Source organism: Penicillium subrubescens (genome assembly GCF_028828155.1).
Source record: "Penicillium subrubescens strain IBT 31985 chromosome Unknown utg000003l_segment0_segment0, whole genome shotgun sequence".
NCBI classification, from domain to species: Eukaryota; Fungi; Ascomycota; class Eurotiomycetes; order Eurotiales; family Aspergillaceae; genus Penicillium; species Penicillium subrubescens.
Window position 1 is genome coordinate 1265083 of NW_026643153.1, and position 23634 is coordinate 1288716.

Here is a 23634-nt window from a genome sequence, read left to right on the forward strand (position 1 = left end):
GAGGGATATCATGGCGCCGTGACCACAGATCTAATGGTTTCAATGGGAACTGACTGTATAGGAAAACTGGATGCATGGCTGCAAAGCTGTGTTATTTATCCAAAGGAGCTCGACAGTCTCCTAGGAGGACGATAGTCCCATCCATGATCAAATAGATGCATTTTAAAAACTGCTGGGCATCTCATGACAGTCTTATTTGCGCATTCCTCAGGAAGCTGGCTGACGCATTATCCAGGATAGAAGCCGCGGGAGATCAATTTAATACTATGCCGCAAAAATGACAGATAGTGAGCAAAGTGAGCAGATCATTGAGATGAGATTATTTAAAACGTGCTGCTCCCTGAACATTCCCATCCATATATTTCGATCCGATGATCCCGTCTCCCAAAAATATTTGTAGCCATGAGGCTGGCTCTTTCAAAGATCAAAGAAGCGATTATATCATTATCGGTTCCCCAGATTTACGGTGCTGTTTCTGTCGCGATCTGTCTGACATGGCTCTCTTGTGCATACGGGACTCTTCTTGTGGGGTGGTGCTGGAGGAAAGGGAAATACATCCTCTGGCCCCGTCTTCTCTCTCATGTCCCCGAGGCATGGCGCCAGACAGGGTATTTCATTGGGTGTGTGTGTCTCAGATGGATTGACATCAATGACACGGTCCAAGGCTTGTTTGTGGCTGTGCTGTTGGCTACAAACATTCTGGTTTTGGTCTTTGGTGCTGACTCTTGGCACACCATCATGAGGAGAGCTGGGCCACTCGCCGTAATCCACCTGGTCCTATTATGCTTTGGAATGCATTTTGGTCTACCGGCGGAAATTCTCCGTATGGAGAGAAACACATTTGCTTGTTTTCATCGTTGGATCGGCTTCCTTTCAATGGTTCACTCGATCCTCCACGCATGTTTCATATTCGAATCCCCCGAAATCATGACAATAATACGACCGAGCCAAGTTGTGGCGATACTTGTGAGTGATTGTCCTGTAATTGAGAGGCCCCTTTCGCAGCGCTTACTAACCTCAAGTAGGCTACCGTAAGCTTTATCCTAGCCGGAATCGTCACCTCCAGGTTTATCCGAGCGCATTATCCGCAGTTTGCCTTGAAATGTCACTACCTTTTGATATGCTTTATGGTCGCTGGAACGGGTCATCACCTTATACAGAAAAATTCACCTTACCGTTGGATACTGCTTGGGGCTATTTGTTGGTGGTTAGTTTGCACGGTGTTTCTCGGCCTACGAGCACTGGTTGCATATCTACCCTGGAAATCCCTAAGCACGGCAGTCCGCCTCTCTGCGGCTGACGGTATTCTTTGGATGGATTTATCAATAAAATCGAATCGACGATTCAGTCCCGGTCAATACATTTACTTATGGTTTCCACTGGCCGGATGGCGAGCGCTTACCTAGTATGTCCTGTGTTATGTCTCTGTTTGCGAATTCGAAGGTCTAAAAGAAAAGTGGAACATCCATATGATCGTTCGACCCCAACGCAAGCTCAACCGAGCCCTTTACTATCTTTACCGGCTGCAGCGGACACAAAAGGCTTTTCGGAGGCAACCTGTCGCGGTCTTTGGGCCGTACGGACGCTCACTTAAGCTGTCCTGTTATGGAACAATCATCTTCGCCTTGGAAGACATTGGTCTTTTCCGAGCACTCCCCTACATTGAGATGCTTCTTCGCGTAAGTTGCCAAAGAAGAGCTATGGTGCGTCGGGTTGAAGTTCTTTGGAAACGTGAGAGACCTTTTCGTAAGTCAGGCGAAGTTGACGAGAGTTTTATGGGAGAACTCACAATTTGAATAGATAATCCCGAATGGTATAAGCAGTGGAGGCAGCGGATGTTTGATACCGACCGGGATTATTTTGATGTAAGTAGGCCTAGACACAGACCTTGGGTTCACTACTAACGAAAGCCTACGAAGATTCTGCAATTTCGAATTTTTTGCGAAAAGCCCAGCTTCGAGAGCCCGTCTAGTTAATGTCGACGAATAGGAAAACGATTATGGATATATACTGGTGCAGTGGACTTTGAGATAGAAATGAGGCGGTATGTTGACCAGCAGCGTGGAAAGATAGCAGTCATAGGTGTGTAACTTGCTATGCACTTTGCGATTTACTCGGTTGGTTAACAATTGAATAGTCTGTGCTGGTCCAGATACTAATGTGGCTGTTCGAAATGCAGTTCAAGTGCACTTTCGGGGATCTGCACGGATTTTTGATCTGGATATGGGACCGAATCATAGCTGGTCGAAGGAAGAACATGCTGGGAGAAGCAAGTCGTCGGGTCATCGTTATGGAGAATCTGCTTAATCCGAGTTTAAGGTGGTGTATGGCTGGGGGAGGGGGGTCATTGTTCGCAAAAGTTCGACATAGTCTTTTATTTCTATCTAAATGATTTTATTACTTGAAGTTCAGATATGCTCTGCTTTATTTGTTGGCGAAGTCTCCAATAAAGTAAAATATGCAATTATAAATCTTCTCGTATCATGATGTGTGTAATAGAGAAGTGAGTTACTTGAACTAGCTGGCCATTCTTTGGCCACGCAAAATGGCCTAAAACAGTAGGAAAGATGAAGTTCCTCAGACAATTTATCTAGAACTAGTCGAGTTGGATAGAAGAATGATACTTATCCAAATGACATACTTCTCAACAGGTGACATTCAGAGAAAACTTTCAATAGAACGTGACAAATATAGCTAAATCAGGATCACCTTTGTTTTCACCCATTTTGAGCCTCCCCTAAACAATGCCTCTTTTTAATTGCCCTGTAGTGGAAACCAATTTCTCCTAACCAGTATGTGGACCATTGAGTCTGCTGTGGCTAATAAAATCATTGCTCAAGACATTCGCGACGCCATTTCATCGAACACCACCCTCGAATATGAAACGAGACTGAACACGAGAATCAAATGCATGATATGAAGACTTGGGTTCGAGTTTGGCGTAGCAATAATTCTCTCGAAAGGTTCCAAGAGGTAGACAGCAGCGCCCAACGTGTTACTGAGCACGAAACGCCCAAAAGCGGTGGCTAAAGACGAGCTCTCGGTCACGGGCTCTGCAAGCGCGTGCATTGTTGGAACTAATGCAAATAGAACGACGCAGACTATGTGAAACGGCAATCGATTTGGGGGGATTTCGGTGGCTATCTCCTCTGTGGCTGCGTACTCTGGCAAATTCCCGAGAGCCATTATGGTGAAAATAATCATATATCCCAACTGCAGAAGAGGCTGTGCGGGCAATAAAATCACAATGGTGGGAAGAGCTGCTGTCCAGACGAGAAATAATAGGCCACACCATGTGATGTTCTTTTGTTCTTGAGCTGTGCGAACGTTAAATAGGTTAAACGCTCGGTGACAGAAAACACACAAGCTCTAGAGCATGACGCCACTGCCAAATGCAATCATTGATAGCGCTATTGGGATGGATTCTTGACTGGTAGGAAAGCGAAAAATAATGAATTGACACAGGAATATGGAAAAATAGCCCAAAGTGAAAATGCTTAGCATACAAGCTAAAGCAGAATCAAAGAGGTTCTGTACGTCGAAAGTTTTTATGGTGGAAAGAGTAATGACAGGAAGGAGTGGCCTTTGATCGAGATCAGAAGTTAAATCGCCCAGATTTATAGAAGAATTTGGTAGGCCTCTGGTATATTGACAGAGGAAAAGATGAGACTGCGGACCGCAACTTTTGAATCCACATCAACGTTGGATTGGTGAAATAAGCAATCTCTCTGAGATACGTAACTAGTTAAACAGTTTTATTACCTACACTGTTGCTCAACTACATGAGATATTGTTGTATGGCGCCCCTTCTGGGCGACAACTATGTATTCAGGGTCATCTATGGCACATTTGATATGTCAGGAATCCGTAAGACTGATTCTCCTCAGTTGATCAACCCGACACGATGGAAGATATTGAAGAAATCGTGCGGAGAATGGGACGGCAACAGACGGAAAATATATACTACCGTGAATGCTACGCGCTCTTTAAACATCTTCAAGATGCCACGCAACAGACCGTCAACAACTTGAAAGAACTCTACGACGGCTATTATCACTCTTCGTCAAATGTTCATGAGCGCCTGGCAGATTTGAGAAATACAGTTTGTGTTTTAGTGCGAGATGCCTGTTAAGCCCAACGAGAATGTGAAGATCTTTGCCGAAAGCGTCTATCTCTTTCCGCCTGTGATGCATTCGGATCAATGGCAAAAATGTGTGATCCGTCTGAATCTCAAACTGGGCGATCAGGAGACGACCGAGACCGCCGACAGAAACGTGCAAACTAGCGCGGTTGGACATTATTTACGCTTCTATGTACATTCTTCTCCTGTACTATTGCCTCAAAAGAGCAACCAGTTATGTAATGCTCGCGCTCGGTAGTACTGATCATTGGAATCGCAGGGCGACTTTTCTTGTTTGAGAACAAAGTGCAGAAAAACAACCGTTCTGTGACGTAGAAAAGATCAGATCCCACAAATAGTATTCGACAGGGGCATTGGGTGCTCAAATACAACAGCAGTATAGCTGGATCAGCCAAATGACAAGGGCCCCAAGAGAGAAAGCAGTTGCTAGCCATGTGGCCACATAATTCTGTGTTCCAATAGATATCTGTACACCAATATCCGCCACCGTCATCTTAGCACACGCTACGATAAGAGCGTAAAGAATGGACGAGCCCACTGTGGCTGCTAAGATAAATAACGAAGAAACCTGAGTCAATTAGTAGGGGTCAAACAAGTCATTAGAGGAACACCTACGAAGCTAATGACGGCAAGAAGTCTTCCTCCTTTCAAAGAATAAGCTTTGCGACAAGCAACGAGGGCTGTGAGTGCGTTTGTGACAAGTGCTGTGATATACAGCCAAACGATCGTTCGTGATAGTCGATGGTAGCCTGAAACCCGTCCCCAGTCGACCGTGGGCATGAGTCTGCGTACATCCGTCATAAGAGGACCAAAAATAGTTGAAAAGTCGAACGTGAAAGCTGTGCTTGGATGTGAACATTGTATTTTGGACCCTTCTCGCTTCATGCAATAGCCCCAAAGACCCACGGAGTAGTATTGGAACAACTGAGAGGACAACTTCTGAGCCTCTTCTTTCATCTTGTCATCTGCATCATGTATGGCAGCAGTCGTGGTTGTGGATGCACCTTCGGCGGCGGCAGCTGCGTTGTTAACCGCGCCGCCCATGACATTGTTGTGACTGATAACCTCGTCTGGGATTTCGGCTTTTGGTCTCACATCAATATCATGCCGGACGAAGTTTGTGGCGTGTTTCAATTGTGGAAATCCGGTCGTATTCACCTGGGCTGGTCAGCCTATTGTAAACTTTGGCAGGAGGAAGTTTGCTTGCCTTCAAAAAGTATAGGGATTCCGGGGCAGAGGGAGAGGTGCACGCGATAAAGACGACAATTAGGCATATTAGAGAAGCAGTCGACAGGGACAGTGCCAGGGATGAGACCGCTTGGTCAAGTCTTTGACCAGGGAGCTTCATCGTTTACAGATCTCCCAGACTACTGTAGCGGCAGGTTATCACGTTAGGCTTTGCTGGTCGTTCTGATGTCTCTGGGCTTAACTTAGATAAGTTCTCAAGCAGGGGTGGTTACACAGATGATATTTAGATATTTATAGTCTTATGTGCTGGCTACGTTTGCTCAGCTCGCAGTAAATTTGAAGCAATTAGCTTCCTCAGTAAAAGGGGGTCGGCGTTTGGTGAGCATACAGTACAGACCGAGAGCCAGTTCCTGAATGCGAGGATATAACGAGTGAAAATTGACTGTTAGAAGCTTGTCAATTTGAGAATATGGTTCATTTATAGATTGCTTTAGGAAGCAGGATTGTCTCATGTTATGAAGATAGCCTCGTTTAACTTTGTCTAGAACTATGTGTCGAACTTGGGTGGTATTTTACCACTAGCAATATGCTTATTCATCGAGTACCCACATTTCTTTGGTCTTTTGTATGTAGTCGCAGGTATATTGACAACATCGGAGTTACGGACGTGAAGTCTGCTCCGTCGCTGATCCCATGGGGGTACTTCAACAGAGCCCCCCGCTCATGTTTAGGGAAGAAGAATCAATCCACTCGTTATCTCTCAATTCGCTAGTTCTCATACGGATGCATACCCGTAGCTGATAGTTCGTCAGTTATGAGCCCGAATGCACACTGGTAGAACCACAAGATACACCTTACCGCACGAAAGCTCTGTATCTTGCCAGTGAGAGGCTTTCATATACCCCTGATCGTTCTTGTTCCGCCACGCGGTCGGTCGCACGAGCTCGAAACGAATCCCTGAGGCTCCACGCGAGCAAGAGAGCCCAGACTACACGTTTCCCGCCTCAACACGACTTGAGAAGCCACAAGAACCCATACAAAGTTATATGCGAAGATGTCAAACGACAAGCAAGGCAAAGGATCGGATAGTGTCCCATGGGACCAGCGTCTTCGGTCAAAGCCACAGTGGAGGGTATGGATCGATTATATCAAATCGGCAGCGGTCTCGGAGGGAGTTTGGCAGTACATGGACCCGGACCTATCAGACGACGAGGTTAAAACACTGCCAAATATAGAGGACCCTCCTACTCCTGAGATGGTCAACCCCGACGTCTCGGATATCGCAGAACTTACCGATGAGGAGTACAAGAGATTCAACCGATACACTACCCAGTGGACCTTGCATCGGCCCATTTGGAAAGAGGCATGGAAAGGCCTGAACCGACTCAACGATAAGATCACCAGCAGTGTCGCCACAGAGCATCACTCTCGCCTGGTTGGTTGCCGTACTCCGAGGGAGAAGCTTCTGAAACTGAAGGAGAACTTCGCACCAGAGGAAGATACACGGAGAGAAGAACTTCGCCAGGCATGGAGAGAGATGATCCGATACAAGCCGCGAAGCACTGTTATCGATCAGTGGCTTGACAGCTGGACGAATCTATATGATGAATGTAAGGCAGCTGACGTCCCTGACGTGGTATATCGACCAAAAGACCCTATCCGAGATTTCCTCAGGTCGACGAGAACACTCGATGAGTTCTTCTACTCCACTTGGATGAGGCAGGTCAAGCTCGAGACTCCTACCTTCCTGCACGTTATCGAGGAGTATCGGAGAAGGCATGAGGAGCTTAGCGAATCCAAGAAAGGTGGAAGCAGTGCACTTGCTATGTATGCGAATACGACGCTCTTCGGTCGAAAACCTGGGCAGTCTGGTCAAAACCCTTCAAGAGATGAATACCGCAAGAGATGCCCCTGTGGAGGGAAGGAGCACCACTTCTCGGAGTGCCCTTATTTCGTCAAATCAAGGAGACCAGAGGGTTGGAAGCCAGAGGGTCGCATCGAGAGGAATATGGACCGTTTCATCAAGATGATGAGCCCGTCTGATCAAGAAGAGATCAAGAAGCTACGGGGATCAACCGAAACTGCCCTAATGCCCTCGTCAACGCAGTTAACGACGACATCACCGACACAGGCGAAAGCCGTTCAGTTCGCTGCAGCAGATGAAGAAGACTTCCCACACATCAATATGGCTATGTTATCCGTGAATATCTCACCGTATGTGTATCACGCTGCTTCGCTGTATCCGCTGAAAAATGCCTGGATAGTTGATTCAGGAGCGAACGTTCATATCTGTAACCGACGTGACCGTTTTGACTTCCTGGAAAACGATCACTTCAAGATATCCACTGGCGACGGCGAATCCTCGATTGAGGGCGTTGGTTCGGCGAGACTCACAGTAAGGAATCCTTGGAATGGAAAGCAATCGGTTACCAAAATATCCAATGTGCTGTATGCCCCAGACTTCCACACGAATATCCTGAGTGTCTCGGAAATCAAGAAGAATGGGTACTTCTTCAACAGCGAGATCCCCGCGATCACTTACCGCAGAAAGGCAATAGCGCATTGCGCAGAACTCTATGGCCTATATCTCTTGGAGTACAGTAAGGCCTCTGCACTGGCCTTTCCCTCTCTCAAACCGTCTGCGAAACCCCTAGTATCAACTGCAACACCGGCGCGGTGGCATCGAAGACTCGGACACATGTACGACCAGCGTGTTGAGCGCCTCGCAGAGATGGTTGATGGCATTGATATCAAGGGAAGAACTGAGGAAAACGCTGAGAGCAATCCAGAGAAGTGTGAACCCTGTCAGCTAGCAAGAGCCAGGAAGCAGATCTCTCGTCGTCCAGCTGGTCGTACCCATATATATGGCAAGTTCGGCAAGGTTCATTTTGACCTGATTGAGATGGATGAAGCGTTCAACGGTGATCGATGGGTATCGCACCTCTACGTCGAAGGGATTCGGCTTCATCTAGCAGCGTCACATCGGAAGAAAAATGGCTGTCAGCAAGCGATCAAGTACTTCGTTGCATACCTGATAAATCACCTCAAGATGCCCCTCAGGGCGTTTCATACCGACAACGAGCGATCCGCTGGCGAAACGGTCTGGGACTACTGCAGATCGATGGGATTCGTCGTTGAATTCATCGTCGTTGATACCCCTGAGCAAAACAGCTTCGCTGAGCGAGCTGGGGGGTGATTATCGGTGTGGCAAGAGCTTTCCTGACAGATGCGGGCTTACCGAAGAATCTCTGGCCAGAAGCGATGAAAGCGGCGGTTTATATCATTAACAGATCGCCCACGAAGCTGCCAGACGGTCGGTGGATCATCCCTTGGTCGGAGGCCTCGGAGATCGATGAGAGCAAGCCAAAACCTCGCCCAAACCTCGCTAACCTCCGGGTATACGGTTGTAAGGCGTATGTGCGTCGTTACGGGCTACCGCGAACCGAGAAGATGCAAGAACGCGCAGAGATCGGTTATCTTGTCGGTTATACCGCTTCAAATATTTGGAGGGTGTGGTTTCCACAGAGAGGTGCTGTCAGAGACGTTCGCGACGTTGTATTCGATGAGAACGCTCGCTTCGACCCAAAAGACCTCGAAGCACCGCCAGTTAGAGATGTGATCGAAGCTATGCCATGGTCAATTGGGGATGATGATGAGGAGACTTACCAGCCATTCTCTATACAAATGGGACTTGAAGAGCTCCCACCACAGCAGCAAGGAGGCATTCAGCAGCCTCAGCAGGAGTTAGCGGACAGGAGCACTGCGGCAGGAGCAGGGAAACCACAGGAAGCAGTTTCCTCACGCCCGCAGGCGGATCAACCGATAACACCCTCGCCGACGCCTTCGGTGGGCGTCCCTCTACCCCCTCCGGCAGTAGGGAGATCGACTGCATCAATTCAACCACCTGGAGCGTTCCCTCATGATGTCACGCCTACACCGGCGTTAAGAGAAACGCCAAGGTTAACAGCAACAGATCTAGCGACCTCTGTAGCACTAGACCCGGCTACACAGTTGCAACAAGAGCTGGAGACCTCTCAGACCACAGAGATTGAAGGGTATCGCCCGATCGGTGCCCTTGCGCCTAGAGATATCAGTTCGTCGATCTCGAAAGGGAACATCGTCACCGGCAAGAGGAGAAGAGGCCGTGAGGACATTGCGCAGTTCGTATCGCTCGAAGCACCTGAAGAACACCATTATGGCGCGTTAGCAGCGTTCGCAACAGGCCTAAATCCTCCACAGCAGTACCGAAGACCTCACCGAGACGACTTACCCCCAGAGCCAGAGAACTGGTATGAGCTGATGAAACACCCTCACCGCGATGGATTCGTCAATGCAGCGCATGAGGAGGTTAAAACACTGGAAAGAAAGGGCACCTACCAAGAAGTGCAGCGACCAACTGACCGTGGCGTCCAGGTCTTGCCGCTGAAATGGGTGTTCACGTACAAATTCGACAGCGATGGATTCATGATCAAATACAAAGCAAGAATCTGCGTGCGCGGAGATCTCCAGGCCATCACCGCCGAAGAGAAGTATTCCGCTACCTTAGCAGTTCGCACGGCTCGAGCTATCTTCGCCCTCGTTGCCGCTTTTGATCTTGATACGGCTCAGTTTGATGCTGTTAACGCATTTCTGAACAGCCTGCTTGACGAAGAAGTCTATGTGGAACTGCCTCCTGGACTATTCTCTGGTAATAGGAAGATGAGGTGCTGGAAGCTCCTCCGAGCACTGTACGGTCTGCGGAAGTCTCCACGCCTCTGGCAGCGAGAGGCCTCGCGGATACTCACGTCTCTTGGTCTCACAGTCGTTCAGGAAGATCTCTGTCTCTTTGCCACCGATGGAGTTATCGTTTTCTTCTACGTGGACGATATCATCGTTGTCAGCCACCCTAGTCAACGCCAGAAAGCTAGTCAAATCTGTCAACAGCTCCGACTGGCCTGGGAACTCAGGGAAATGGGCGAAGCTCAGTGGTTTCTGGGTATTCGAATCGTCAGGAATCGTCAAAAGGGCGCTCTCTGGTTATGTCAAGATACGTACATCACTACTATGGCTAACCGGTACCATCTCACTAGCGAGAGACGTTACGAGACCCCTCTACCGGCGACGACCCTGGAATATTTCGATGGAACCGCCACCGATGGCCAGATACACGAGTTCAGTGAGAAGGTCGGATCTGCACAGTACGCCACTACCATCACCAGGGTAGATTCTGCCAAATCCACCGCGGCGCTAGCTCAGTTCCTGTCAAATCCCTCACCTTCCCACATCCACGGTATCAACCGTCTCATCGCATACCTCTACCAGACGAAGAACCGAGCGATCTGCTTCAAAACGCCTACACCAGGGGAAGAGACGCAAGCAGTGCAGTTCTTTAGCGATGCATCATACGGCGATAATCCCGACCGGAAAAGCTCAGAGGGATACATCTGCCTATTATTTGGAGGACCGGTTGACTGGAAGGCCTCTAAGCAGAAGACCGTTACTACCAGTACTACCGAAGCTGAGCTGCTCGCTCTATCGGAGGCAGGAAGGTCACTTTGCATGTGGGCGCGTCTCTTTCATACTATCCGTTTCTCACCTGGTCAACCATTATCTCTGCGCTGCGATAACCAGCAGACCGTTGGACTTTTGACGAAAGAGACTCCCCAGCTGCGCACGAAGCTTCGCCATGTGGATATACACCATCACTGGCTCCGTCAAGAGGTTCAAAATAAGCGGATACCAGTTGAATGGGTACCATCAGCGAATATGGTGGCCGACGGCCTTACGAAGCTTCTTCCCCGGCAGAAGTTCGTGGAATTCGTTCGCCAGCTAGGCATGGAAGATATCGTGATGACCGCCAGCGAGGTGTAGCCACTTTCCACCTGTGGGCACTCGCTGAGGGGGTGTGTCGAACTTGGGTGGTATTTTACCACTAGCAATATGCTTATTCATCGAGTACCCACATTTCTTTGGTCTTTTGTATGTAGTCGCAGGTATATTGACAACATCGGAGTTACGGACGTGAAGTCTGCTCCGTCGCTGATCCCATGGGGGTACTTCAACAGAGCCCCCCGCTCATGTTTAGGGAAGAAGAATCAATCCACTCGTTATCTCTCAATTCGCTAGTTCTCATACGGATGCATACCCGTAGCTGATAGTTCGTCACTATGCAGAAATTAAACAAGCTTTATCTGCTCGGCCCGACTGGGAGAGCGCATCCCATTATTGATCTAAAGTGGATGGAATGGAGCGAGATATTCAACCGTTCTTTGTTATTGAAGTTGTCACACAACAAAGGCTTGCTGGATTTCAGTTGATTGAAAATCTTGCATTGTAGCTGCCGGGACAATTCTCAGCCGACCGATGCTCGATGTCGCAGACGCTTCCCGAGAGCCGATCCGTCGTCTTGAATCAGTGCCCCGGGGGATCCAACGGCCGAAGATTGCGCTCATAACTTGATTTAGTACATATGTTGTAAAATATAAAAGGAAGCCTGATTGCTTTTCTCAAAAGGGCCCCGGTAGAGGATGAAGCTGATTGTAAATCAACCTAACGGGTGGTATGAGCCTATTCTTCGGGATAAGAGCGCATCCCGCAGCGAATACTAAGACAGTGAGGTTGGAGAGGAGAGAGAAGGAAGAAGCGCTGGAGGTACGATCAACACTTCGGCCTCCGCCAACCAGATCGCTCAAAACTAACTAGCCTATCTCGACGCGGTTCCCCAGTGTCATATAACGCTACATATAGGTACTCGAGAATTGATTCCGGTGATGCGGCTTGGTTCCGGATCTGCACAAGCCTCAAAATCACAACAGGACAAAATGGCCGCCAAGGTGACAGGCGGGCTGTCGCAACTGAATGATCTTGTCAGAACATGGAGCAGCTACTTACAGCTGCCTCCTATTGGTTTCCTTCGTCCCCCGCCTTTCTTGGTGTTTTGTATGTAATTACGGGGTTCCGAGACAACACTTTCAAGTCACTCTCAAGTATCCCATGGATCCTCTAAGACACGGAGGAATTAGTCCCATCCACATATCAACTATGGACTAACTCTGCAGTTGTGTATTTAACATGTCCTCTGCGTGCCACTCATTTTATCAATCAATCATTTTAATCTTGAATTGGTTCCGCTGGATCTCATTCGCTAAATATGCATACTAGTCCATACACTTTTAGCTTGTGCTGATAGATCTCAATGCCAACGTATACCATGTATCACACCCTAGGTGACGATATACTTTCAGTAGGCTTCTTGTCTTAAGCTACCGGAATATGAACGCGGAGGGATTCTGCCGAATAGATCGTGTATATACGTAAGAACATTTATGGTGAGCATGAACACGCGCAGAGAGGTTATGAATGGATCTTTTTGAATATACGTCGGCCTGTACTGTAGTGAAGGGGGTTAGGTGGGGCTTGATAGTGAGGTGAAAAATGTTAGACACAAAAGTCAAGAGCAATTCCTAACATGTTCTTGAATCGATGACCTCACTATACCAGCATGTACTTGAAGTCAAAAAGCATGGGTAAATTCAAGCACGGTGGAAATCCGGTATCGGCGATCCGACGCCTGTTGCGCCTGTTTTTTGAAATCCGTCGTATGGTAATTTTTCACATTTCTTCAAAAAACACAAAAGCGGTAGGACTCAATTGAAATACTTTAGTACGGCCTAAACATAAGCGCATCGCAAGAAAGCCTCTGTGCACCACGGCACTTCCTACCCGCCTGTGACCACCCCAATGTAGGCCACGGAAATATGAAAGTGTAGAAGTGGCTATGCAAGTCACTCTCCAGTATAGTTGAAGCAAATCGTCAAGCTTTATCCTACCAATCTAACCAAAAAGATTGGACAATCCGCCAAAAAACGGCCTAATAGGATAGTGTCGGAGCAAGCTGCGACAGTAATGGCTAGTAATCCTAATAGGCGAATGAGGTCGAGGATAGGAGCAAGCGGAACCAATCTTGGATGCAAAGGTTGATTGATTGAAGAAAGAACGAATGTCCTGGGGTGAAATACCCCATGTATGGCTAAGGTACGCGGTGTTACGACGTCCGCAATGCCGAAGATACCAAATTACTATACAAAACATACGAGAAAGTGGGTCACTGAGTATAACCCCTGTTCAGGCGGTAAGTTACCACTCCATGTCTCGACGGATAGTAGTCGGGATCGCCCCACTGAATGCACAAAGAAGCTCCCAGTTGCCAATGGCAAGCAAGTACACGATCCAGTCAAGGCTTCGCAACATTCTGTGAAACCGCCTATTAAGAGAACGAACACATATCGATGAATTATCGCTTAACACTTTTTCATTCCTGAGTTTGAGTCATCTCTTTCGGAAGATGTTGGAGGAGGCTGCAATAAATAATCGCTGTTCATATGATGCAGGATGTGAAGCACCAGTCGTTGCATGTGCACTTGGGTGCCGGTTGGGGGATTTTTTAACCCTGCAGTAGATATATATCGGAACAACAGTAACACCGCCGTATATCCCAAGCCCGAACGTGGTTTGTGTTTTATGGAATCGCTAAAATGTGACCTGACTGCGTCTGTGTTGTTCGGGTCATCTAATTTCAAATGCGAATCCGACGACGAGTCTGCGTAGAGAACCATCGATAAGAATCGCAGGGAGCTTTGGTGGACCGTCTGAGCCAGTCGCCTCAGAGCTACTTGCCTCCCCGTTCTGAGAAAGCGTGACCAGCTAATTGATCGACTTTTGTGAGGATATGGCCAAGTAACACCAGGAACTTGTCTTTGAAGAGACGTATTCCCATTCCACATGCTGGTATGATTCGTGGTCAGCTCAAATTTATCGGGGATCGAAACTCGAAAGGGTGCTTGGGCTGTCGGTCGGGTGGTGCAGAGTGGGTCTTCCGCCATCCTCCACATCACGCATACAAGGAATCTCAAGAAAGTAATTTCATCACAACCAGCCTGCATTGAGAAATACGGGGCCCAGTCCATAGTGTTAGGTTTGACATAGGTCGAGTTGCGCACAGACGACGTGGTGCAAGATTTTGTGAACTTGTAAATGTGCGAAAAACGTCACGGTGTGAAGTGAGATGCGACAAGCCTTTTAAGGACGCGAACGAACCTAACCGTCTACCGCCACATCCGCACAACCATCAATATCGCCTATTTATACTAGACTTCAATGACGGTTGGATCTAGCCTTCCTCAACATTCTTTGAAACAGGCAACGTGCTAGAAGATAATCTTCCGGCCTGCAAATTCTCGCAAGAAGCCCAGCTGCAAGTTTAATCTGAGGTGCCTCCAGTTAAGAAAGCCATCATGAAGGTGAGAGCTGTTGAGGCGTTGAAGCTTCAACAACAACAGGATTGACGTGTGTTGAAAGTTGTTTCATCGGCCGGCATTTTAATGCTGGTACGGGGACTTAGAAAAGGCCCAAGCGCAAATAGACATTTGTTGGCACCTGGAGTCTCCACACATAAATACGACAGAGTCAAGACATATGGTCAACTACAGAAAACGACTCCCCAATGGCTACTTCTCTGAGTCGCGTTAAAAAAGAACAGTTGCGGAAACGTCGAAATAATCTCTTGCGCCGCCATAATGAATTTTGGCTTCTATATGCGATAAAAAGCTGGCTTATCATGGAAATGCCAGACGGGCAGATATTCACGTACCATTCCCATCCTGATAGTGCACCTCCTAGTCGTGCGAAAATCGTAAGATGGCCACTTTCTAGGGTTGATTCGGCCTTACCGCTGAAGAGATTATAGGAGCAGCAATCCAAACCAACAGGACGGAAAACACCACGCGATTATGAAGCTGTGGGACAGAATTCGCCGCTAATCGAACAAAAGCCTTCCACGATCGAGCCGCTGATCCGACCGGATAGCATTTGGGACCGTCTGGCCTGGTACATACAGCAGAATGGTATTTCAAAAGGGGGCTGATTCCATTGGAGTAAAGGTGTATGTCTTTGACATGTTTTCAGAGGCAGTGATACTAAACATTTCAAATGTTTGATGGATCTTGGCTTTGTTTTCTATGCTGAATTGGGAGTCGACTTATCTTTCTGAGCTCTTTTAGATACTAAGAATATTGAAAATATTTTCTCCTCCAGACGCACGCTTTCTTTCCTAGTATCCCACTCTAATTATTCTAAGCCAGATAAGCAGAGGCTAGACGTCTCTGAGTAGAGGCTAGCTGGGTGGCTGGCCAAAGGGCCCTCTTGAGGTTCGACGATCCAGGCCTAAACTGTTGGTGCATCCTGGGGAATCTTTTTCGTGCAAGATTTTAGTCGAGATTCAATGTCTATCTAATTACTGCCCTTTAAAGCAGGTAAATCCAACTAGTTTCATGACAGGAGTCCTCTATAGTCTTAGCTGATCCATTATGCATCACTCGAAATCAGCTACTCGTGGTGGCGGTGTCGGGGACGAATGTGTTCACTTCGCGACAATTGAGAAGCTGGATCGTGTCCCAAAGAGCGTTATGTAACTCGGTCAACAGATATGATAAAAGTATGACTAGTGGACCTACTAGAAAACCCATGTGGCTCTCTGACCCTTGCATATCTCGAATGGGAATAATGTGCTCGCGGCGACTCCTGAAATTAGCATATGGCTTACCTAGGTCCGAGATGTTCATACCCGATGATGCAGATGCTTGCCCGGCTGTTTCACTGGATAGGAAAGCTAATTGGCGGTTAGCTTGCTATATGAGAGAGATCAGATTCACTCACCGCAACGATAGCAAGAAGCATAATTCCCACAACCAAATTCAAGACAATTGCTATGATCTACTACCTAGCGGGTCTCTGGGAAATGGTATAGGCTTGTAGGGGCAGACCTAGTGAATTTATACAAAGCCGCGCAATAGATTTCGGATTACCGGCCTTATAAAGATGCCTTCAATATCTGGGTGTAGTATCTTTAAAGAGGCGGAGTTATAAAGGGTCTAGTAAGGATGGGCTGTCCTATAAATATTTAGCCCTCACCTTCACGAGGAGCTTTCGCTTATAAAGAGTAGATTCTCTATGAGACGATGACCCTTTGCAAAGCTTCCGATCTTATCTCTCAACTCTAGCAGATTGAATCAGTACGGTCTCTCTTGTACGATATAATATAAACGATGGTAAGAGATGGTAATGACAAAGATGGCGCGAATGCGACTGTGTTACACTAGAGCAGTGCTGATAGCCGACTAGGGTCTCCTCGAGTATCTCTCCTATTCAAAGCCCAGCATCTTATATTACGAGAAATGCAAGGTCTTTTGGAGAATTGTTGCTTCCACTTCCTCCAGCAATACCTGCCACAAGAATCTCTCGCCCACGGATGGACCTGTCCAGAAGCTGTTAAGCTACATAAGGCTTTCTGGTTCTTGGTAAGACTGAAGAAAAACCTACAGTCATAGTCACAACCTATTTATACAATCATTGCGACGATTCGAAAATAGCGATATGTGATCCCGAGCATTAGACACGCTGCCGTCTACCGCACCTGGTAAGACTCCGCAGCGTTGTTAAAAATGTGCCGAGCCGCAGTGCTTTTCACTAGGTCTCTTGGCAGTTTCAAGAGCTCCAATTCGCTTCTGAAACTGTGTCATTTTCTACAAGACCAGCTAGTATATCTAGACTTCCAGTCTACGCAACTGGAATGCAAGATCCAAAATTTGATATCTCTGTATCATAGGTTATCGTCACGATTAACTTCTCGTTAGTTAGCGCTACTTCCTGAAGCGGCGAGAAGGATTTTGCAACGCTATAACGAAGATTCTACTTTGAAAATTGAGAGGTATTTACATAAATCTTTCTTGAAAGTCGGATGTTTTGTTAGCTTAGATTAGTCTTCTAGCCGGGGTACAATCAATGGAATAACAACGTAATCTGCAAAGCTAAGCCTACCGGTCGCTTATGTTCGCCGAGATCTGATGCTATCCCTGAATCCCAGATTCCAGACTCAGCGATTTATCGAAAAAACCAGCTTTCATAGCTATTCAGTTAGTGAATCGTTATTCGTCTGTATTCCGTATTGTTCTTTCTATTAGTTGATTGCCTCGGACTTATTCGTATGAGATTTGTTAAGCGCGATCTGCAAGAGAATAACGGCTCAGATCAAGCGCGGGTCTTTGGCAGGGACAGCGGCGGGATTGAAATAATACTCCAAAGCTAGGGTTTGGATAGTGTCTATTACCGTATCGGCAAGTTAGTGAAAAATCTGGAATAACTTCCTATAGAAGTCGTTCTTACGTTCTTATTAGTTGTGTTAGCGCAGCTTTTCATCTTTTAACTACAACAGAGTTTGCGGAGGGCTATTTTTCTAGCGCCGTAAGCGTAAGTGAGTAGTCTCTAAGGCTATCGTGGATCTACGGTATTTGGCTAGGTGATAATCTAATACAGTAATCTCAGGCCTTATACCGGCGCTAGGAAAGTTGAGCGGCGGGGGGTTTATAGGTAGTATCTTAACTAAATTAGTATTCCGGCTGTAGATGCTAGGGGCACTGTATCTATGATCTGTGATTTTTGGAGTGGACATTTTTTGCTATAAGAAAGCGTGCAAGTAATCAATTAGATATAGTGGGTAATAGCGTAAATAAAATGTACTAGATATGTTGAGCAGCGCGGACAGTCTTTATAGATGTTTCAGTGCGCCTATGAAACTGCTAACTAAAAACAGTTAAGTTGTTGAGTAAGGTAGAAGGTTTATTAGGATCTGGAATATTATTGATAACAATCGAATTAACCTTTTGCGAGATAGAATATTAATAAACCCTCGAGACGTTAACCACTAAAGACGGGGTTTTGCAGTGGGAATATGCATTGTCGCAGAAAGACCTTCGGCGTTGAAGCAAAACAAAAAGAGCGTCTACCCTCCCCCCTACCTACGTACTGTGATTGGCCCGCTACAAACATTACGGTTACATTTTTCTTCTTTTTGATAACAATTCCTTAATTTGTATTCGGCGTTTCTGGCCTCGCATATAGTAACAGCGCCTGTTCGGAGGCCAAACGGGCATTTAATAATCGGGACGGCTAAATAGAGTGTAGGCTTTCTAATTGGCCAAGAGGTTATGCACGGATTTTGGCATACCCCTAATTCGATGATGGAAATCCTTATCAGCAATTTCAATCGTGATTTCTTCTTCTAGGCTATACACCTAAAACGTAATTTCCTTGCGGAAATACCCACAGCCTGTACAGCAGTCTTAGAGGTCTACGTTGCCTAAATGCTCGCCTATCCTAGTTTGAAATCTCGCTGCCCCGGGAAATTCCGTCAAAACGTGATAGACGATTTCTGCCGACCGTGGGTGGGTACACAGCACGGAACCTCGACAGTAAAGCATCCCTTGATTTTTAGGAAACTTATCTATTTCAAAGAAAAATGTTGCTAATACGAGCATCGTTCTGACTAGCTCGTCCGACACGGTAAATACCAATAATAACAACATCGGCAGCTGCGTGATGTCGTCTAAATCAGGGAGCGGGCCGGGGATGGCTTGATCTAAGTGGAGTACGTCGGATCGGGCGGACAGTGGGAGATAATTCAAGGCTTCCGCAAATCCCTGTGCCCTATCCATATATGGTGAGTGTAAAGTGGCTTGAATCAGTCGAGGCAGAGCACCGTCATAGAGTTTTCGAAAGCGACTTTTTAGGGGCCGGGCCGAGGGTGATGAAAACCCCGTTCCCACCGATAGGAGCAAGTCGTGCTTCTTGGCTGTAGGCTAGATAACGCTGGATTCTCGAAGCGCGATCGCCAGGGGATTGTTGGCTCGCACCCCTCTATCCTGCAAACTGCCTAGGCCAGGTAGGGTTTAGGTGGAAAAGTAACTTGGTTTAGTTAGCAACATATCCGTAACATTGTGAGGGGGAGGGGCTTACAATAGTGCGGCTACGCTAGATGCTGCCCTGCAGACTGTGTTAGCGGCTTCCTTTATAGCAGGTTCGTATAGGGTCTCAGTGAAAGCACTTACGCCTGCTATAGAAATGGGTTTTCGAGCTCGCCCCTAGGTGTCCAAAACTGGTAGGCCGCATTAGGGTCTCGCTAGCCAGGACCGCGATAATTCGCTATAACGCAGGCTTTTCCGTCTGCAGTACGACTAGCTACAACAGCGACTCGACATCTAACCGGCGATGCTCTGGAGACATCAAAGATCCGACGGTCTGGTCTTACGGTATCTTGAAGCACTTCAATCAGCCCCTGAGCATTATATCGGCTGCCTTTGAAGAGGTTGAATGCTGAGCTAATCTAGTGTAACCAACGGAGCAAGAACGGTATGCTATAGCCGCGAAAGATCTTTCGTGCTAGTGTCGGAAATTTTTGGAAACAGTCGGTGACAGAAGACTAGTTAAGGAATATTTCTATGGCTGTTAAGGCCCCTAAGAGGTCTTGTGAGCGTTACTTGTGCAGATAGTGAAACTTGGACCTACCGACACTAGTTCCAACACAAAGATCGACTATTTCCCTAATGGAAACCCCTAGACGAGTCTTAAGAACTATAAGAAGACCAGGTTGAATGATACCTCGAACTCCGCCGCTATCGAGGCTAAGGATGATGGGATGCTTGGTCGGTGGGAGTTAGCGGAACACAATACCACACTCGTCATTGCAAATCGGGCACCGACTTAGCTCGATATGGTACTCGGCTTGGTGACTTGGCTTACCGAAAATGGTCAAATAATTCTCGCAGATACTATGCTGATATAGTAGTATATGCTCTGGTGGGCGAAACAAGCACACTAGGCAGACGGTTGAAGAGACCGATTGCCTATATTGCTGATAGAATCGCTGTATACAGTCCCTCCGAATTATCGCAGACGACCTCAAAGGGGTTATTTGTGTGACTAGATTCTCAAAACAACGAGTAATTCCTATAGAACCCTCTGCAGAGTAGTGGCATAATAGCGGTTTGTATGTTTCCTCGTACAAAGTCGCAAAGACAATAGCCGGTAGGAACCCTAGAACAGTTAGCATTTACACGGCGAATATAATCACGAGATAGAGACTTACTATGTATACCCGGTGGATAAGCATCTATGAGAAGCGCCGAAGCAATGAATTCATTCCTTTGTTCCTGCGACAACGAAGGGGCTGTAAATTGATTAAAGTGTCGACGGACGTGGTTGACTTAGACATAGGCGGGAGGAAAGCCTTAGCGGGCGATTGCTAACAGATCCAAAGAGCCCCGATTAGAGAATCGGGCTTTATCCGTGAGGTTCGCTTTCTAGAACGCATTCAGATAAACTGCAGAGAATAAGCGCCTTTCCCTTTCCTCCTTATCTCGAATTTGTGTCAGGCGAGCTTAGAGGAGCCGGCGAAGAGGCTCGAACATAGCGATATCTGACAAATCACTCCTTCGTCTCAGATCGAGAAAGATAACTTCTTTAGTCTCCAACCCAATCTCCACTATATTTAACTCTATAGTTCCCGAACTTGAACTTTCTTGCCTCGTCAGGACAATAACAACGCGCATAGATGATATTACTGGCTGTTTCCCAAACGCTAGGCGCCGGCCAGGTTCTGCCAGGAACTCTTGTGCGGCCCTCCTGTCTAACACGGAGTCGATAAATAAACATATAATCTAAGTCTAGGGTAGTAGAAGCTACCCTTAGATGATTTGTTGCAGAGCTTCTAAGGATCGCGATAAGTCTCCTAGTAGGACTATATGCCTTTTGCACGATGTCTTAGTAGATTAGGAAGAGGGTTTGCTACGTTGACCTTTGTATTTGTGAAGCCCTAGATTGCTTTCAGCGAAAAGAATAGGGTTTTTGGAGCAGGTCGTATTAGTACTAATATAGAGATTCACGAGACCCGTACTACCTTATCGAGTCATATTGTTTAGAGGGAAGAGGGCACGCAGAGCTCGAATTCGACTTGGCCCTCCGACAAAGTAAAGGAGGTACGGACATTGAGATTTAGGGTGCGGTAATCCCTAGACAAGCTCTTCGAGTCGGGAAAAGTCAACCAAAGACCAAAGTCCGTCATCATTAACAAGATCTAGCCACGCCGCCATAGAGATTTATACATAGATTATAACGGGATATCGTCTCTGCTTTATAGCAGCTATAAGTTTCTAAGTCAGGTTATAACTAGAAGACTTGAAGAATCAATTTTTTAAGACGGCTTCAATAGTGACTTCCGGAGCGACTATTGCGTTGCACCCGTTTTCTGATATTTGTAAAGTCCTCATAAACCCTTCCATAGCAGGAATCGCAGATTCTAAACATAATCAAAAACTTGCTTACATATAAATTCTGGATTCCGTAGGCCTCCTTGTGATAAATATCAAGCTTTGTGCCTAGAATCCTGACTAAATAACTTGTATATAATAAGGTCTTCATCGGAGATCATAACACGCTCCCCTACTATCCGCGATATCTCGGTGCAAAGAACTGATAAGCACTGCATTGCAGAATCTCGGTATATAAAAATGCTTGAAGAGGAAGAAAATATGGAGGTGCGATACAACCTTACGATCAGTGTCGCAAACTAGGCTCTTCTAGCTGGGTATCTTGTGGTACCTGGCACTTTTACCACGTTGTAAGGGTCGAGCCAGATAGAAAAAGTATTGAATACTAATAGCACCGGTCGTGCAATCCTTCACACTATACAGAATCCTCCGCTATTAGTCATTGTATATATTCTATTTGCAAGCGGGTTTGCGGCTTTAGTTTAGCTATTGCGTCAGCCTAAGCTTCGGATGAATTACGTATAGCTAATCAACAAATTATTTATATAAGTTTACTACCGATCGGTATATTGAGTTAGAGCTGAATTAGGTCAGGCCAATATCCTTGAATACTGCTGCTAGGTTGCTTACTACGCTTATCAACGTGTGCACATCTAAGGGCCGGAACTAGTCAGTCATAGCTATAGCAATAGTCGTCGTGACAGGGTCGACGATAGTGATTGTCTTAACCCTTTTTGTATTTTACAAGTTTTACTTGTTAGAAGAGGTTAAAAAGCAGCATAAGATACTCACGCACTTTCAAATTCAGAACCGTCGGAGTGTTCTCTAAGGCTAAGCGGACGAAGAACGAAACTTGGCGGTAGAGTCTTTTCCGTTTATAATGTCTATTAAGAAGCGAGAGAGAAATTTTAATTTAAACTTAAGACAGCAGTACCTCTAGTAAACATATTGCATTACACATTCTTATAGCTTTCAGTATCTGTAGTGCTGTATTCGATGCTCTAAACGTGATATCGTTCCCGGTCTACTTTATAAAGTCACGTAAATAATCTTGAAAACACACGCTCAATAAGAACTCCAACTGCGCAAATTTTAAATAATGAATTATACTAAACTGTACAATGCTACTTAAGCTAAGCATTTAACTTTTATGAATCTTGAATCTATTTATCGGGTTACAATTTCGAGTGATCGCAGTGATAAAACCGTCTAGAGGAGCATGTACTTTCCGTCGTGTACGAATCGGGCTGTACAAAATCCTAGCGACTAATACGAGTGCTTAGCATTTGCAACGGCGATCTTGTGTAGCGGTACAAGAGTAAGTCATTATTTTTCTAGATTAGCTGTCACTTCTGAAGAGTATACCTCAATATTTCTGGTAGGGGTGGCAGAAGCTTGACGGGTTATGAAGGACACGGAGCTATGTTTAGATTATTTGCACTGTCAGGTTACAGAGATGTTCTAAAAACATCTGGAGGAGGTGGTATGCCTCAAGATTTGCTATATGATGGGGATGTCAATTTTCTTGAGTTCATCTGCTTACAACAGTTCCATTTGAATTGCTAGCGATCTGTGGATAAGATATAAGCCGCAGCTACTTGTATTGCAATGCGTGTTCACCGATATCAAGATCTTGGAGTTTGTACACAAGAGAGATATATGGACTTTATGATCACCTCACATTTGATTAACGAATTGGATAAATTACCAAGAGTCCGAGCTAGCAGCAACAAAGTATGTTCGTACTACAGTATTCTGTAAATATTTGAAGCGACTCTTCGAATATATAATATGCTACAGAAACCCAATGAACATTTGATTCAATCACTCATTTGACTATCGAGGTTCTCATCATGCCACCACCGCACAGCTCTATAAGCGGTATCAAAAAGCTAAGCAAAGGGAAGCCGAGAGATTCAGGTCTTGAACAGATCGAACTAGCAGTAAATGAAGGAAAATTACACCCCGCAAAGGCTGCAATGGCTGTGGATCAAGCAGTTTTGTCTGATGCTAGCAGCCGACATGAACAACACGACGACGTTGGGCACGAAGGTCAGAGCAGTTCCTATGCTAGTGAACAGTCATCCTCTACAGCGCACAAGGCCCCTACCGCAGCTACTATAAAAGCAGGAGACGACAGTGATACCGATATAAGCGAAGTAGACTCAC

At 46.4% G+C, this 23634-nt stretch overlaps 2 protein-coding genes across 2 annotated transcripts; both read left to right on the forward strand.

Annotated features, from left to right (window-relative positions):
• Positions 1-6383: 6383 nt before the first annotated feature.
• N7473_004487 (GAG-pre-integrase domain-containing protein) lies at positions 6384-8525 on the forward strand (the record flags this gene model as incomplete). Its single annotated transcript, XM_057150427.1, has 1 exon — positions 6384-8525. The coding sequence occupies one exon, from the start codon at positions 6384-6386 to the stop codon at positions 8523-8525; it is 2142 nt and encodes a 713-aa protein (XP_057010537.1).
• A 65-nt stretch (positions 8526-8590) lies between these two features.
• Positions 8591-11179, forward strand: N7473_004488 (Ty1/Copia family ribonuclease HI; the record flags this gene model as incomplete). The annotated part of the gene is made up of 1 exon (XM_057150428.1): positions 8591-11179. One exon carries the CDS (start codon positions 8591-8593, stop codon positions 11177-11179), a length of 2589 nt encoding a protein of 862 aa, XP_057010538.1.
• Positions 11180-23634: the final 12455 nt, after the last annotated feature.